Below are 16,992 nucleotides of genomic sequence, written 5' to 3' on the forward strand. Positions count from 1 at the left end.
TATTTTGGAGCTAGAAGCAAAAGACAGGAGGCACTGGTAAGGGAAAGGTAAAGAATGATTCGTAAGTTTTTTTTTTTTTTGAGACACAGTCTCACTCTTTCGCCTAGACTGGAGTGTAGTGGCACGATCTTGGCTCACTGCAACCTCTGCCTCCCGGGTTCAGGCAATTCTCCTGCCTCAGCCTCCCAAGTAGCTGGGACTACAGGCACCCGCCACCATGCCCAGCTAATTTTTTTATTTTTAGTAGAGATGGGGTTTCACCATATTGGCCAGGCTGGTCTTGAACTCCTGACCTTGTGATCCGCCTGCCTCGGCCTCCCAAAGTGCTAGGATTACAGTCATGAACCACCACGCCCGGCCGATTCGTGAGTTTTTTAGCTGGAGTTTCTGGCTGCATAGTTGTATCATTACAGAGCTAAAGAAGCCTGAGAAAGGAACAAAGCGGAATGGGATAGAATCAAGAAACCTGTTTTGGCTTATTAAATTTGAAATGCCCATCAGACATCCAAATGGAGGTTTGATATATGAGTTTAGACCTCCAGGAAGAGGTCAGGGATGGAGATTTGAATTTGGGAGAAAGTGGTTTATAGGTAGATGGCTTTTAAAAATACAGGAGTATGTTGTATCACCTAGAGAGCCAATGCAGCAAAGTAAGAGGCCTGGCACCAACATTTATAGGTTGTTTAGAGGAGGAAGACCAAATAAGGAGGATGAGAAAGAGGAGGCATGAAGCTGAAAGAAGACCATTCATTTCTTTGTCTTTGGAAAACTGAAAAAGTATGTGTGGTAGGACCTTTGGTACACTGCCCAGATCCTTGTTCAGGACTAAAGGATTTTCTTCCCTCACTGATGAGGGCTCTAGGCCAAGTTCCACTTCAAAAACTGCACTCTGGTTAAAGGGAGCTGCTGCCTCACCCAAGATTAACCCTCCTCTCTGGATTTGATTCAGTGATATCCAAAGACTTCTTGATTCATTGATAGAAACATGACCCTCTAGCCTCAACAGTGACAATTCTGGAGGGCCATCCCAACTTCTGTACTTCCTGTAAGATTGTCTGAAGATTCTGTTGCTAATAATGCAACATAATTTATCTCTCTGTAGAATCCTGCCTCCTCACTCCTGACAGTTATTATTCCCAAAGAGCACTCTGCAATAAATATCAGGTGGCAATTCTGGAATCTCAGTCTGTTTCCCTGTGTTCTGTGAAAGGGCTGTATATGCAAAGCAATCCCCAAATGCTGAAGAAGCCAAGAACCCCAAAAGGCAGAAAAATCGAGTTCATTGGTCTTGGGTGATTCATTAGGGTAACTTACAGAAAGAAGTGTGGTCTTGGGTGGTTGCAAGACAGGTAGATCTCCATACCACTAAACTCAGGGCTAACCCTCTAAACCCAGGGCTTATATCTTGGGGAAAATATACATACTCTGGAAGGAATGTTTAGGTGGCTACAGGTTTCACAGCCTATGATTTCTGTGACAGCATCAAAGGTTGTTTTGGAGGAAACTTACAGTGAATAGGTGTTCCTACTTAAAGAGTAATACATCGACTAGACATTTTGGGAGCATTCCTGGACTTGGGGTTAGTCAGAAGTTACATGGCAGATTAGCATTTCAAATAAAGTCACTCTTGTCCCCACACCCTGGATCAGACCTATCGACAGCAGCAAGGATACATGCTGTTCTGTGGAATGACTTGTGCTACAGAAGTGACGGAAATGTAACAATAATTTACAACTTCAGCAATTGGGATGGTCATGTGTCCCAGTTTGCTCAGGACAGTCATCTCAAAAAAGTTATTAATAGTATCCCATTCCACTATCAAAAATGTCCTGGTTCACACAAATTATATGATCCTGCTACTAATAACTTTGAGTCTTCATCTAGTTCTCATTAAGATAAACTACTTAGGTACGAATCACAGCTGCTTCTTACTAGCCCTGTGACAGTGGAAAGTTTACTTATACATTCATCTGTGCCTCAGTGTCCTCTATCTCATGGGGTCATTGTAAAGTTAAGTATATCAAATTTTAACTTGGCAGTGATCAACAGGATCTCAGAAGAAGTATGTTCTTTTTTTTTTTTTTTTTTTTTTTTTGAGACGGAGTCTCGCTCTGTCGCCCAGGCTGGAGTGCCGTGGCCGGATCTCAGCTCACTGCAAGCTCCGCCTCCCGGGTTTACGCCAAGAAGAAGTATGTTCTTACTTTGATAACTTACCTGTTGCCTTATTCCATTTGGGCTGCCATAACAAAAATACCAAAAATGGGTTGACTTATAAACAGTGAACATTTACAGACAGTCCCCGACTTATGATGGTTTGACCTATATGACATTCCAACTTTACAATGGTGCAAAAGTGATACACATTAACAATAAACCATACTTCAAATTTTGAATTTTGATTCAAAAATTCTTTATAACTTTATTCTAACATATGCTTTGTGGTACACAACTTTGCCCAATTGTAGGCTGAGTGTCATGACCATGTTTAACGTAGTCTAGGATAAGCTATAATGCTCAGTAGGTTAGGTGTATTAAATGCATTTTTGACTTACAATATTTTCAACTTACTGATGGGTTTATTGGGAAATAATGCCATTGTAAGTTGAGGATCATCTGTATTCCTCACAGTTTTGGAAACTAGAAGTCCAAGATCAAGGCTTAGACAGATTTAGTCTCTGATGATAGCCAGTTTCCTCATAGACAGTACCTCTACCTTCACATAGTGAACGGGGCAAGGCATTTCCTTTGACCTTGTTTTACAAGAGCACTAATCCCATCATTAGAACTCCATCCCTGTGATGTAATCACCTCCCAAAGGCCCCACTTCTCAGTACCATCACTTTGAGGGTTAGGTTTCAACACATGGATTTGAGGGGGACAAAAATATTCAGACCATAGCATCTGCCTAAGTAAAAAGAAATTGTTGAACCCATGGGCTAGAAACCTTTCTTTTCCATCGTGGCCTGTGGAGGAGGTAATCTAATAGGGCAATAAGCTCTCTACTTTTGAGGCAGCAGCTTTTGGGACAAAAGGACCACTGAGAAGTGGATTTTATTTTGATAGGCAGATTGGGAAAGATGCCATAGAAGGTCAGTTCTTGGTAGGAAGTTGCTGTGATTGGCATTGCATACAACTAATGAAGTCAGCATCTTGATACCAATCCTATTCCTCCAGTTCTTTCCTGGATATGAAAAGCCAGGACTGTCTTAGACCCTTCTGAGCAGTGGTCTAAAAGACACCATTACCATCTCTTCTGCCATATCTATCCAGAGGGAAGACATGTCCAGATAGCAGGAATCTTCTTCAGGAGTATAAAAACAAGTGCAGACCATCTAAATGAGAACAAGCAAAGCCAAATTTATTTGGAGCTTACAATAGGAAGGGAGTCAGCCACCATCACTTGGCATTTGTCAGCGACTCAGTGGCAGGCAGAGGAGTGGGAAAGCTTTAGAGTGGAAAAAAAGGGAAAGCTTCAGGTATGCCAGTTCAAGGCTGTTGGCATGGAGAAGCTGCAGGTGGGCTAATTAAAAGCAGGGCATCCTGTGTAATTATTTAGGGATGGGTAGATATTTGGCTTTCTCTAGCTGGCCTTGAGTTGGAAGCCCAGACAAAAATTAGAGAAGCTGTCAGTTATTAATCACATCCTGGTCATTTGGGGTAGATGGCTACAAGGGTTATCGCTTGGCTTCCTGGACTGGTTGCTACATTTAGTAATCTGATTTCTTGGACTGGTTACTGGACATAGCAGGTTGCCTTCCTGGACTGGTTGTTGAAGATTACAGGTTAGTGTTCTATTTGTATATATTGTCTGGCCATTGCCTCTTTGAATTCAGTCTCCCAGGATGGAGGAGTAGGGAGGAAATAAGAAAAGGATAAGGTGACCAGGTGATTAAGGCAAGTAAACTCCTATCAATACTTTAATAGTGCTGTTGTCAGAGGCGTTTGAACCAGAGTGACTCCAACTTGAACAGGTGCTGGGTAGAATGAGGCTGAGACCTACTGAGCTGCATTCCCAGGAGGTTAGGCATTCTTAGTCACAGAAGATAGGCGGTCCATGCAAGATACAGGTCACAAAGACCCTGCTGATAAACAGGATGTGGTAAAGAAGACAGGCAAAACCCACCAAAACCAAGATGAAGACAAAAGTGACCTCTGGTCATCCTCACTTCTCATTATACGTGAATTAGAGTGTATTAGCGTTCTAAAAGACACTCCCACCAGCACCATAACAGTTTACAAATGCCACAGCAACATCCAGAAGTCATACAGTCTAAAAGAAGGTAGAACCCTAAGTTCCAAAAATTGCCTGCCCCCTTCCTTGAAAACTCATGAATAATCCACCCCTTGTTTAACATATAATTAAGAAATAACTGGCCAGGCTTGGTGGCTCACGCCTGTAATCCCAGCACTTTGGGAGGCCAAGCCGGGAGGATCACAAGGTCAGGAGATCGAGATCATCCTGGCTAACACGGTGAAACCCTGTCTCTACTAAAAATACAAAAAAATTAGCCGGGCGTGGTGGCAGGCGCCTGTAGTCCAGCTACTGGGGAGGCTGAGGCAGGAGAATGGCGTGAACCTGGGAGGGGGAGCTTGCAGTAAGCCGAGATCGCACCACTGTACTCCAGCCTGGGCGACAGAGCGAGCCTCTGTCTCAAAAAAAAAAAAAAAAAAACTATAAGTATACTCAGTCCGGCAGCCCAAGCCACTGCTCTGCCTATGGAGTAGCTATTCTTTTGTTTCTTTACTTCTCTAATAAACTTGCTTTCACTTCACTACATGGACTCATGATAACATGAGTTATCTTTCCTGTAACAGTGTCCCCGTTTCCTCTGTCAAGCTTGCCTTTCTCAGCCCTACATACTCACAGTTAAATAATCCCTTCTCTCCTGTTTGTTTTTTAACTATTGAAAATAGCAAACATCTTAAAACAATTTGTCTTCATGTTTTTCCTCTTAAAAAATTGCAAAGGTCTTCTGGGCAGGATTCATGTATTGTTTATCTTGTTTATTGTCTTCCTAGCATTGCATCTGGAACACAGTCTGCTTTCAACACCGTTTGTTGAACTCCAGGGTAGATTACAGGGCTGTGTGTTATCATCTACAGTACTTTAACTGAAGTTACTCGTTTACTGGTGACTACATTGTTGTCAAAAATCCACAGATGTGGCTGGGTGTGGTGGCTCATGCCTGTAATCCCAACACTTTGGGAGGCCGTGGCGGGCGGATCAGGAGGTCAAGAGATCAAGATCATCCTGGCCAATACAGTGAAACCCGGTCTCTACTAAAAATACAAACATTAGCTGAACGTGGTGTTGCATGCCTGTAGTTCCAGCTACTTGGGAGGCTGAGGCAGGAGAATCGCTTGAACCTGGGAGGCGGAGGTTGCAGTGAGCCGAGATCACGAGATCATGCCACTGCACTCCAGCCTGGTGACAGAGCGAGACTCCGACTCAAACACAAACAAACAAACAACAAAAACCCACAGATGTTACAGAATATAAAATTATAAATGACAAATTAAAAAGCTTGAAACAAAATGAGCAGAGCATATAAAAGGAAGTTAATGATGCTGAAGAAAACGTGAGCCTCTCTGTACACTCAACAAGGCTACGATTTTTACCATCTTTTTTGCACTGTTGTAGCCCCAATAATGAATCTAAAATGGTACTTGACACAGTTTATATCCTTAAGAATGTATGCATGCATGCACGCGTGAAGAATTAATGAATGAGGGGGTCGTCCCGTTGCACACACAGAGGTCTAGGGGCTGCAGAGTACCTACAGCCTGGCCACCGCAAGCGCAACTAAAATCTAGGGGTTGTCGCAGGCGCAGGCTCCTCCTTCGGTGGGTGGGGCGGAGGCGCGCACTTTCTCTACGCCCCACTGCTAGGATGTGCGGCCACCACTCCTTCGCCGCCGCCGCCGCCGCGTCGAGTGCAAGGGCTTCTGGGAGCCAAGCCTCGGGGTCTCGGAGAAGGGGCGCAGGTGGCCGCCATCTTGGATTGCAAACTGGGTCGCTAGGCTTCACGCCAGGGGCGGAGTGGCGGCCCTTCTGTTACCCGCCACACACGTCGCCGCTGGGGACTGGGAAATCAGGGCATCGGAGAGTGCCACATTAATGGGTAAGTTGGAGTGAACACGGGCTAGGTTGGGGGAGCCTCGGGTTTCGTCCCTTTGGGAACTACTAGTTCTGGAGCCATGGTTTTTATTTACCTCTTCCTTTGCGAAGGTCTCTGGAACCTGGCGGTGCCGGGTGTTTCTCATGTTTTCCCCAGGGCGACAGCGGTCGCGGGGGCGTGGCAGCCGGACCTTTCTCTTGCGGACGCGAAGGCGTGGTGAGTTCAGATTCTTTCAGCAGGTCGTCAGAAGGAGTGGTGGGCAACCGGTCTCATCTTCGCCTCCCCGCCTCACCGTTTCCCGGTAGTTCTTTTCAGTTAATGGAATTGCCAAACGTTGCCACTCATACCTGTTACCCAGCGGTTGTGTCCAGCAGCTTATGGAAATTCCACAGTGTCCAAAGAAGAGACAGGTTCCATCCCGGGGGCCTCCTAGCCTCGCCCTCTCCCTCCGCCAGCTGCCCTGCTCCACCTGCGTGCAGGTGCCTCTAGTGCTCATTCCCGACGACAAGGCAAGCCTGGGTTCCACGCTTCTAATAGTCGGTCAGCTCCGTTCTAAGATGAAAACTTAGTTTTTCATCGATAATGCATAAGAGATGGAAGTATTTGAAAGCTGTGAAATGACAGTGATATGTCTAAAGAATGTGACACTGGCAGCGGGCGCGGTGGCTGACGTCTGTAATCCCAGCACTTTGGGAGGCCGAGGCGGGCGGATCACGAGGTCAGGAGATCGAGACCATCCTGGCTAATGTGGTGAAACCTCGTTCTACCAAAATACAAAAAAAAAAAAAAAAAAAAAAAAAAAATTGCCTGGCGTGGTGGTGGGCGCCTGTGGTCCCAGCTACTCAGGAGGCTGAGGCAGGAGAATGGCGTGAACCCGGGAGGCGGAGCTTACAGTGAGCCGAGATCTCGCCATTGCACTCCAGCCTGGGCGACAGAGCGAGACTCTGTCTCAAAAAACAAAAAACGAACAAAAAAAAGAATATGATACTGGCATTTACTTTTGAGCTTTTTGGACACGTTTTTTAAAAAAGACAAAAACACTAATGATTTATCTCTCAATTACAACACCCAATAATGACTCATAATCTGTAGGAAAATGGCTTTCTTAGTAGGTCGGGAACAACTCTGTCCCTCCGACCTAAGTATTGCTTGTTTGGTTGTAAGGGCTCTCTAGTTGGCACTTTCCCCGCTTTGTGCAGTCTTTCACTTTCTCTAATGAGGTGTCCAGCCCTATGGAAATGAAGGCTTTACTGGCATAAGAAATAATGTTGTTTGATATTAAAGAAAGAAAATTGTAAGTTCAGATTCTAGTTATTTGCTCAACTTAAACATGGTTTTTCTAAGAGCCGTTGAAAGCTTATGAATGAAAAAAAATTCCTCTATTCTGTAGCTTTAAAGTGCCTGAATAACATTTCTTATATTTAAGTTTTGTGAGACCTCAGCCTTTGAAGTGCAGCCTTTAAATTTATTTTTCAGTGAAAGAAGCAATCCCATTGGGTGGGGCCCCTTTAGAGATAATTTCCCTTGATTTATTGTCCCCTTTAAATCAACTGCAGTGAGGATGGATGCAGGTGTTAAATCTGAAGCCGGAAGTCAGTACTATTGAAGAAAAAGGAACAAGTGATAGATGAGTTGTTGGGGCTACATTTATTTGGCTAAAATTCATGCTGAACAGGTTGCAATGTGGTTGCTTGGATTAATGGTATCATAAGTAGTGCCTTTGTGTGTGTGTGGTAGGGCACAAGATGATCCAGTCAGATGTGGTAAGAAAATATTAGAACTTCTATTTGTTTACCTTTTCAAACTTTTATTCTTAGAAATGTCTATTGTGAATTTTATGCTAGAGTAGTATATTAGAATAGTAATGCATGTATAGAAATAAATATATTGAGGATGAATGCACAAATACATTTTACATATGTAGGATGTGTGATTAAAAACGTTTACAGCCAGTGGCCTAGAATATGCTACATATATAGGTGATAAACATTTTAAGAGTTTTATTTCCATGAGCATTTTATTTTACTTAAATATTTTATACATATTGTATAATTCAACAACTAATACTGTGGTCAGTTTGCTCTGTAATGAACTTTGATCTCTATTTTTTTCCTTTCAAGAGTCTAGCATTTTATAGATATAAAATAGAGAATAATACCAAACATTGTTATTAGTAAAGTTATGTTGAGCAGTTCCCTCCTTTTCTTTTTTGAGACAGAGTCTCCCTGTGTGGCTCAGGCTGGAGTGCAGTGGCATGATCTTGACTCACTGCAAGTTCTGCCTCCCGGGGTTCATACCAATCTTCTGCCTCAGCCTCCCAAGTAGCTGGGACTACAGGCACCCACCACCACGCCTGGCTAATTTTTTGTATTTTTAGTAGAGACAGGGTTTCACCGTGTTAGCCAGAATGGTCTCAATCTCCTGATCTGGTGATCTGCCCGCCTCGGCCTCCCAAAGTGCTGGGATTACAATTACAGGCGTGAGCCACCGCGCCTGTCCCTTTTTTTTTTTTTTTTTTTGGAGCGATCTTGGCTCACTGCAACCTCTGCCTCCTGAGTTCAAGTGATTCTCCTGCCTCAGCCTCCCAAGTAGCTGGGATTACAGGCTCCTACCACCATGCCCAGCTGATTTTTGTATTTTCGGTAGAGATGGGGTTTCACTATATTGGCCAGGCTGGTCTTGAACTCCTGACCTCAAGTGATCGACTCTCCTTGGCCTCCTAAAGTGCTAGGATTATAGGCCTGAGCTACCCTGCCTGGCCATATTGAGCAGTTACTAATGGTAACTATTTGTAGGTGCACATAGTATTGCTGAATCCATTAAATATTTTAAAGAAGGAATTTTGGCAGATTAATCATGCATTTCTTTTCAATCATTCTCAAGGCCTCAGCCCCTTCTTTTCTACCTTGAGCTCCACCAGTAGTGAGATTTGTCTCACTATCTTTACCAGTGACATAATTACCAAATCTGATGCCTGATATGGTACTTGGATTATTACAGGCACTTTTATTTTCCGGATGAATCAATGAATGAATAAACCGAGTGGCCTGTTATCAGTGGTACTACATCTTAAATATTCCTTTATCTTTTGAACTCCTTTCCTTTGCAGGACTCTTATATTTTTCCTTATTCTTCTACTTCTCTGACCTTCTTCTTTTTGGTTTCTTTTGCTCTTGCTTTTTCCACTAAAATATAATTGTCCCCAAGGTTTCTCCTTTGGTCATCCTTCTTCTGTAGCTCTACATGATACTGAATGATCACTCCAGATCCCTGTCCTGAGTTCTGATCCATATTTTCAACCATCTATAGATCAGTGCCTCCTACATGTGCACCAAGTACTATACATTTAACATGTTTAAAACCGGAGTCACTATATGCCTATTAGAATGGCTATGACTGGGCCGGGCGCTGTGGCTCAAGCCTGTAATCCCAGCACTTTGGGAGGCCGAGATGGGCGGATCACGAGGTCAGGAGATCGAGACCATCCTGGCTAACACGGTGAAACCCCGTCTCTACTAAAAAAAAAAATACAAAATACTAGCCGGGCGCGATGGCGGGCGCCTGTAGTCCCAGCTACTCAGGAGGCTGAGGCAGGAGAATGGCGTAAACCCGGGAGGCGGAGCTTGCAGTGAGCTGAGATCCGGCCACTGCACTCCAGCCTGGGCGACAGGGAGACTCCGTCTCAAAAAAAAAAAAAAAAAAAAAAAAGAATGGCTATGACTAACAACAGCAACAACAAAACCCCTTACATTATCAAGTGGAGACAGGATGCAAAGCAACTGGAACTCTCATGCATTGCTGATGGGAATGCAAGATGGAATACTCACTTTGGAAAGAAGTTTGGCAGTTTCTTATGAAGTGAAACATAAACTTGCTATATTATCCATCAGTTCTACTCCTAGATATTTACTGAGTGAGATGAAAACTTATGTTTACACAAACACCTTTACATGAATGTATGTAGCAAATTTATTCATAACCTCCAAAAACTGGAAACCACTCAGATGTTCTTTAACTGGAAAATTGATAAACCATGACATGTCCCTACAGTGGAATAATAGCAATAAGAAAGGAGAGTTGATAGATGCCAACAACGTGGATGACTGAAATACCGCGCTAAATGAAAGAAGCCAGATTTATTTTGTTGGTTTTGTTGTTGTTTATTTTACCTTTTAGGCTCAGGGTCACATGTGCAAATTTATTATATAGGTAAACTCATGTCATGGGCGTTTTACAGATTGTTTTGTCACCCAGGTACTAAACCTAGTACCCAATAGTTAATTTTTTCTGCTTCTCCCCCTCCGCCTACCCTCCACCCTCTGGTAGGCCCCCAGTGTCTGTTGTTCCTTTCTTTGTGTCCGTGTGTTCTTATCATTTAGCTCCCACTTATGAACATGTGGTATTTGTTTTTCTGTTACTGCATTAGTTTGCTAAGGATAATGTCCTCCAGCTCCATTCATGTTCCCATGGGAGACATGATCACATTCTTTTTTGTGGCTGCATAGTATTTCATAGTATTTATGTACCACATTTTCTTTATCCAGTCTGTTATTGATGGGCATTTAGGTTGATTGCATGTCTTTCCTATTGTGAAAAGTGCTGCACCGAACATTCGTGTGCATGTGTCTTTATGGTAGAATGATTTATATCCCTCTGGATATATACCCAGTAATGGAATTGCTGGGCTAAATGGTAGTTCTATTTTTAGCTCTTTGAGGAATTACCACACTGCTTTCCACAGTGATTGAACTAATTTACGTTTGTTTTTTGACTTTTTTTCTTTTCTTTTTTGAGGCATGGTCTCACTGTTGCCCAGGCTGGAGTGCAGTGGTGTGATCATGGTCACTGTAGCCTTGACCTTTGGGCTCAAGTGATTCTCCCACCTCAGCCTTCCGAGCAGCTGAGACTATAGTCACGTGCCACCCTGTGTGGATAATGTTTTGATATTTTGTTGAGACTTGGTTTCACTGTGTGGCCCAGGCTGGTCTCGAACTCTTGAGCTCAAGCGATCCTCATGTCTCCAGCTCCTGAAGTCCTGGGATTACAGGGATGAGCCACCATACCTGACTCTTTTTGACCTTTTAGTAATAGCCATTCTGACTGGTGTGAGATAGCTTTTCATTCTGGTTTTGATTTGCATTTCTCTAATGATCAGTGATGTTGACCATTTTTTCATATGCTCCTTAGCTGCATGTATGTCCTTTGAAAAGTGTCTGTTCATGTCCTTTGCTCACTTTTTAATGGTGTTGTTTGTATTTTTCTTGTAAATTTGTTTAAGTTTCTTATAGATGTTGGATGTTAGACCTTTATCAGATGCATAGTTTGGAACAATTTCTCCATTCTGTAGGTTGTCTTTTACTTTGTTGATAGATTCTTTTGCTGTGCAGGAGCTCTTAAGTTTAATGAGATCCCATTTGTCAATTTTTGCTTTTGTTGCAATAGCCCCTTCGTCATGAAATCTCTGACTATTCCTGTGTCCAGAATGGTATTGCCTAGATTATCTTCCAAGGTTTTTATAGTTTTGGGTTTTACCTTTAAGTCTTTAATCCATTTTGAGTTGATTTTTGTATATGGAACGGGTCCAGTTTCAATCTTCTGCATGTAGCTAGCCAGTTATCCCAGCACCGTTTATTGAATAGGGAGTCCTTTCCCGATTGCTTGTTTTTGTCAGCTTTGTCAAAGATCAGATGGTTGTAGGTGTGTAGCCTTATTTATGGGCTATTTTGTTTCATTGGTCTATGTGTCTGTTTTTGTACCAGTACCCTGCTCTTTTGGTTTCTGTAGCCCTACATGTAGTACAGATTGAAGTCAGGTAATATGATATCTCCAACTTTGTTCTTTTTGCTTAGGTTTGCCTTGGCTATTCAGCCTCTTTTTTGGTTCCATATGAATTTTAAAATAGTTTTTTCTAGTTTTGTGAAGAATATCATTGGCAATTTGATAGGAATAGCATTGAATCTGTAAATTCCTTTGGCCAATATGGCCATTTTCATGATACTGATTCTTCTTGTCCATGAGCATGGAATAATTTTCCATTCATTTGTGTCATCTCTCATTTCTTTTAGCAGTGTTTTGTAATTCTCACTCTAGAGGTCTTTCACCTCCCTGGCTGGCTATATTATGAGGTATTTTATACTTTTTCTGAGAAGCCAGATTTAAAAGACTACATGCTGTATGATTCCATTTTTCTGAAATTCAGGAAAAGGCAGGACTGTAGGGATGAAGAATTCAGTTTTTACTAGATGTTAAGGGTCAGGGAGGGCTAATAGGAGCAGCTTGAGGGAGTTTTTGGGGGTAACAACTGTTCTGTATCTTGATTGTGATAGTTACATGCCTATACATTTGTTAAATTCATAGAACTGTATACCAAAAGAGTGATTTTTACTAAATATAAATTTAAAAATAAACTTAAAATAACGAAATTCATTATTCTTGTCTCAGAAAAAAGCCGATATGTAAACAGAACAACCACTATTCTGATCCTCCATCTGTATTCTCTGTCTTATGTTATCTTGCCATACTACTCAAATGGCTCAGTTAAAAACAATGGAGTCATCCTCAACTCCTTTTTCTTCCTCACCAGATATCTGTTACATTCATATGGCTTCTAATTTTTACTGAATCACTTTCAGAAATGTTTCTGTAATCCAACCTGTCTTCTATGTTTTCATTGTAGTAACTTGTTTAGTTCACGCCTTCAGCATCTCTCCTCTCTCTCTCTGAACTATGTAAAAGAACCTTTTCCTTAATTTCTTTAGTTCTGTTCCTTAGGATCAAGTCCAAATTTCACACCTGCATTATAGGAACCATACGGGCTCTAACCTACCTTTATAGCTTTATGTTCTCCCATGCATCCTCATTTTGGACACACTCAATCTCTTACTGTTCTTGGTTATGCAAGGCTTCTTCAAAAACCTTGCCTTTGCATATATTCCTTCTGCTTGAAATGCTTGATTCTTCCCATTTCTCTTTCCTGCTTTTCCTTTAAGGTAGGATACCCATGAAGCTTTCAGAAGTCCCTAAGGCACAATTAGTTGCCATATTTTCACTGCTCTCACAAGACTTAAAGCATGTATTTTAGTGTACTTTACTGCTTACAATAAAATTTGCCAATTCATTAGTCTGTTTCTTCAGTAACGGATGGTAGACAGATGCCAGCCTCTCCTTCTCTTGTGTTTACTTCATAAGCTAATTGGTCACAATATTGTCTCTGGTTAGACATGGATATGTCCTCTGAATTTAACAGAATAACATACTGGGTACTCACTATCTAATGTTAAACTGAAGTTGGCACCCTGCTTTAGGCTGATTTTTTTTGTGTGTGTGATGTATACATCCAGAATAGGATTTTTATTCTTATTCCTATAAGATAATATCAAGATATCAATACTGTTACATTGTTAAAAAGTTTATAATTCACTTTCTAAAAGTAAAACTAGCACATATATTTCAAATATATTGAAATATATTTGCATGTATTTTATGTATTTATAAAATATGTATAAAAATGTTGGTTTTAAAATACATTTGCAATAAAACTACTTAAAAATAAAGTATACATGTATTTTAGTATTTCAAGAGAACTAATTATATTGGAGTACTAAAAACTGATATTGTAGTCATAATTCAAGTCCTGACCCTTGTGGCCATAGCTCTTAAGGCAGAGCCTTCAGTAAGAAGCCAGACCCCAATAAATATTTGAGATGTGCTTACTGGAGCCTAATATCATACTCCGTTAAAAATAAGACACTTCAATGCTGGTTATTTCTTGATCTAGCCAGAAACTGTAATTTAGAAGACTTTTTTACCCAAATAATTCGCGATTATTTCCTGACGGTAATTATGTTTCAGAAAGGTTAAAACACTGTGGGGGCTAGGGAGACAGGAAAGGTTGTGGCATCTTAGAATCAATGAGATAGGGTAAACTTTGTCATTGTTTATTCCAAAATTATTTAAGATATTATTTCTCAAATATGTGGTCATTTTGCTCTAATCTTGATGTGGAATAAAGGGAATGTATTCTTTGTACATAATTTTTAGAATGGGTTTTGTTAGCCTGTTAATCAGTGAGCCTAAATTTAATTGTTAGATTAAGTGTCTCCTGTTGTTTTAAGAGAGTGAGTTATCAGTGTCTGTTTTCTTTTCTCCTTCCTTTAAGATGCCATGGCTAGTCCAGGGAAAGATAACTATAGAATGAAAAGTTACAAGAATAAAGCCCTAAATCCTCAAGAAATGCGTAGACGAAGAGAAGAAGAGGGAATACAGCTTCGAAAACAAAAAAGGGAAGAACAGGTAGGTGTTTTTAGCTATTTAATTTTGTTTTTTTAAAAGTTTAATTATTTGCTAATTATTGGATAATTTAAAATGGAAATGTTTTAAGAAATTGAATATAGCTAAATCTATTATTTATTAGACTCCAGACATCATAATTGCAAATTTGTGAAACAGAACTCTGTGCTACTTTTAGTCACTGAGAGAAATGGATTTTCTGTTTTATTGGTAAACCTGTTGTGTTAATTATATTTTTACCTCACTGCTAATACATTTTTCCCCTTGTGTCTATATAGATCACTTCCATTTGTCATTATAAAATTTGCTCCCTAAAGAAACATTATATATTATTTGCTGCTTTGTAGTTTTCAAAATTCTTGCCCATAAGTAAATTATTGTCATCTTCCCATGCTACTCATACTGTTCCCCCATTGTCTTATTAGCCGGATCTCTGCTTATACTTTGCATATGTGACATAAAGAATGTAAAATCATTTAAGAGAGTATATCTCGGGCCGGGCGCAGTGGCTCCAGCCTGTAATCCCAGCACTTTGGGAGGCCGAGACAGGCGGATCACGAGGTCAGGAGATCGAGACCATCCTGGCTAACCCGGTGAAACCCCGTCTCTACTAAAAAATACAAAAAACTAGCTGGGCGAGGTGGCGGGCGCCTATAGTCCCAGCTACTCGGGAGGCTGAGGCAGGAGATTGGCGTCAATCCGGGAGGCGGAGTTTGCAGTGAGCTGAGATCGCGCCACTGCATTCCAGCCTGGCTGACAGAGTGAGACTCCATCTCAAAAAAAAAAAAAAAACGATATTTATTTAGCTATCAAAAATAATATAATCAGATTTTGTTTTCCTCAAATTTTGATTTAGGAAATGTAGAGTCATCCCTTGGTTCCAGGATCCTCTGCAGATATCAAAATTCACTGATGCTCAGGTCCTTTATGTAAAGTGGCATGGTATTTGCATATTACCTGCACACATCCTCTGGTATATTTTAAGTCATCTGTAGATTACTTATAATATCTAATACAGTGTAAATGCTATGTAGTTGAGTTGTTATACTGTATTGTTTAAAAATACATATTATTGTCGGACTCAGTGACTTATGCCTGTAATCCCAGCACTTTGGGAGGCCTAGGTGGGCGGGTCACCTGAGGTCAGGAGTTTGAGACCAGCCTGACCAACATGGTAAAACCTCGTCTCTACTAAAAATACGAAAATTAGCCGGGCATGGTGAGCGCATGCCTATAATCCCAGCTACTCAGGTGGTTGAGGCAGGAGGATTGCTTGAACCCAGGAGGTGGAGGTTGCAGTGAGCTGAGATTGCGCCACTGCACTGGCAGCAGAGCGAGACTCCATCTCAAAAAATAAAATAAAATAAAAATAAAGTAAAATAAAATATGTGTTTTTTTTTATTTTCGTATTTTTTTTGTTGTTGATTTTTAAGAGATGGGGTCTTGCTGTCTTGCCCAGGTTGCCCTCCAACTCCTGGGCTTGCTCAGTCCTCCCACCTCAGCTTCTCAAGTAACTGAGACCAGAGGCATGTGCTGCCATGTTTGGCTTATTATTTTTTATTATTATCATTATTTTTGATCCGAGGTTGGTTGAATCTGGAAATGTGGAACTCACAGATATGGAGGGTCAACAGTACCTATAAATCTCCCTTAGTGAACTCACCATGTTTCTTTCTTCTTTTTTTCTGCTTCATTTTTATCTGCTTCTGAATTAATAAGCATAGGACTGTTACTCCTAAGAATTGTTTCCTGTTCCTTGTTAATCAGATATACTAAATCTGTTAATGTATCAGATGTTATCTTTCCTGTGTCACAGATGTGCTTTTTAAGTTTTCTTGCAAAAATTCTTAGATACCTCATAATCCAGTGTGGAAATATGTGCTTTTTAAAGTGCTATAAAATGACTATGTGTATTCCATTTACAGGCTTACTGTTGGTAAAAGATCTGAGATTTAAGTGATGTGAAGTAGTCTGTGCAGCCAAAAGCTAGCCCAGAAATTCTGACTTCTCATAAATACCTTACTTCCTAGTATAATGATTGGGAAATACTCAAATATTCAGAATTTTAAGTTATAAAATTGGTAGGATTTTTTTGTCCACTCAAATGAAAACATGGAATTCTATGGCAATTGAATATTTTATGGAAACTCAATGTGTAAACTGATTTCTCTTTATTACAGTTATTCAAACGCAGAAATGTCTCTTTGCCCAGAAATGATGAATCTATGCTTGAAAGTCCTATACAGGATCCAGATATTAGTTCTACTGTACCCATTCCAGAGGTATACTTTACAAAAATATATTTCAAATTATACCTCAATAAATTTAGCAATAGTGTATATATAACAAATATTTATGCATACAAAATTATTCATGTAAAATATTTAAATGTTGATTATATTTTTGTGTGCGTGTTTTAGGAAGAAGTTGTTACTACGGATATGGTTCAGATGATTTTTTCTAATAATGCTGATCAACAGCTAACAGCAACACAGAAATTTAGAAAGCTGCTTTCTAAAGGCAAGAATTATTTTCATTATGCTTATTTGATATTACAGGATTTTGTAGTAGAGGTTTATTTTATT

At 40.7% G+C, this 16,992-nt stretch overlaps 1 protein-coding gene across 5 annotated transcripts in view; it reads left to right on the forward strand.

Moving 5' to 3' along the window:
- The first annotated feature begins 5,885 nt into the window (after positions 1 to 5,885).
- The window catches only part of KPNA5 (karyopherin subunit alpha 5), a 59,604-nt gene continuing 48,497 nt past the window's right edge, over positions 5,886 to 16,992 (forward strand). The window contains exons 1-5 of one of the 5 annotated variants that reach the window (XM_033234383.1): positions 5,886 to 6,121; positions 6,275 to 6,334; positions 14,277 to 14,410; positions 16,588 to 16,689; positions 16,828 to 16,927. In XM_033234383.1, the coding sequence (XP_033090274.1) occupies positions 6,118 to 6,121; positions 6,275 to 6,334; positions 14,277 to 14,410; positions 16,588 to 16,689; positions 16,828 to 16,927 (400 nt within the window). In that variant the 5' untranslated portion in view covers positions 5,886 to 6,117. Of the gene's footprint in view, positions 6,335 to 14,276; positions 14,411 to 16,587; positions 16,690 to 16,827; positions 16,928 to 16,992 lie in introns of all 5 variants that reach the window. The other 4 variants (XM_033234382.1, XM_033234384.1, XM_033234385.1 and 1 more) reach the window with 4 other exon arrangements.

This window comes from Trachypithecus francoisi, unplaced genomic scaffold (genome assembly GCF_009764315.1).
Source record: "Trachypithecus francoisi isolate TF-2019V2 unplaced genomic scaffold, Tfra_2.0 Lachesis_group15, whole genome shotgun sequence".
NCBI lineage: Eukaryota > Metazoa > Chordata > Mammalia > Primates > Cercopithecidae > Trachypithecus > Trachypithecus francoisi.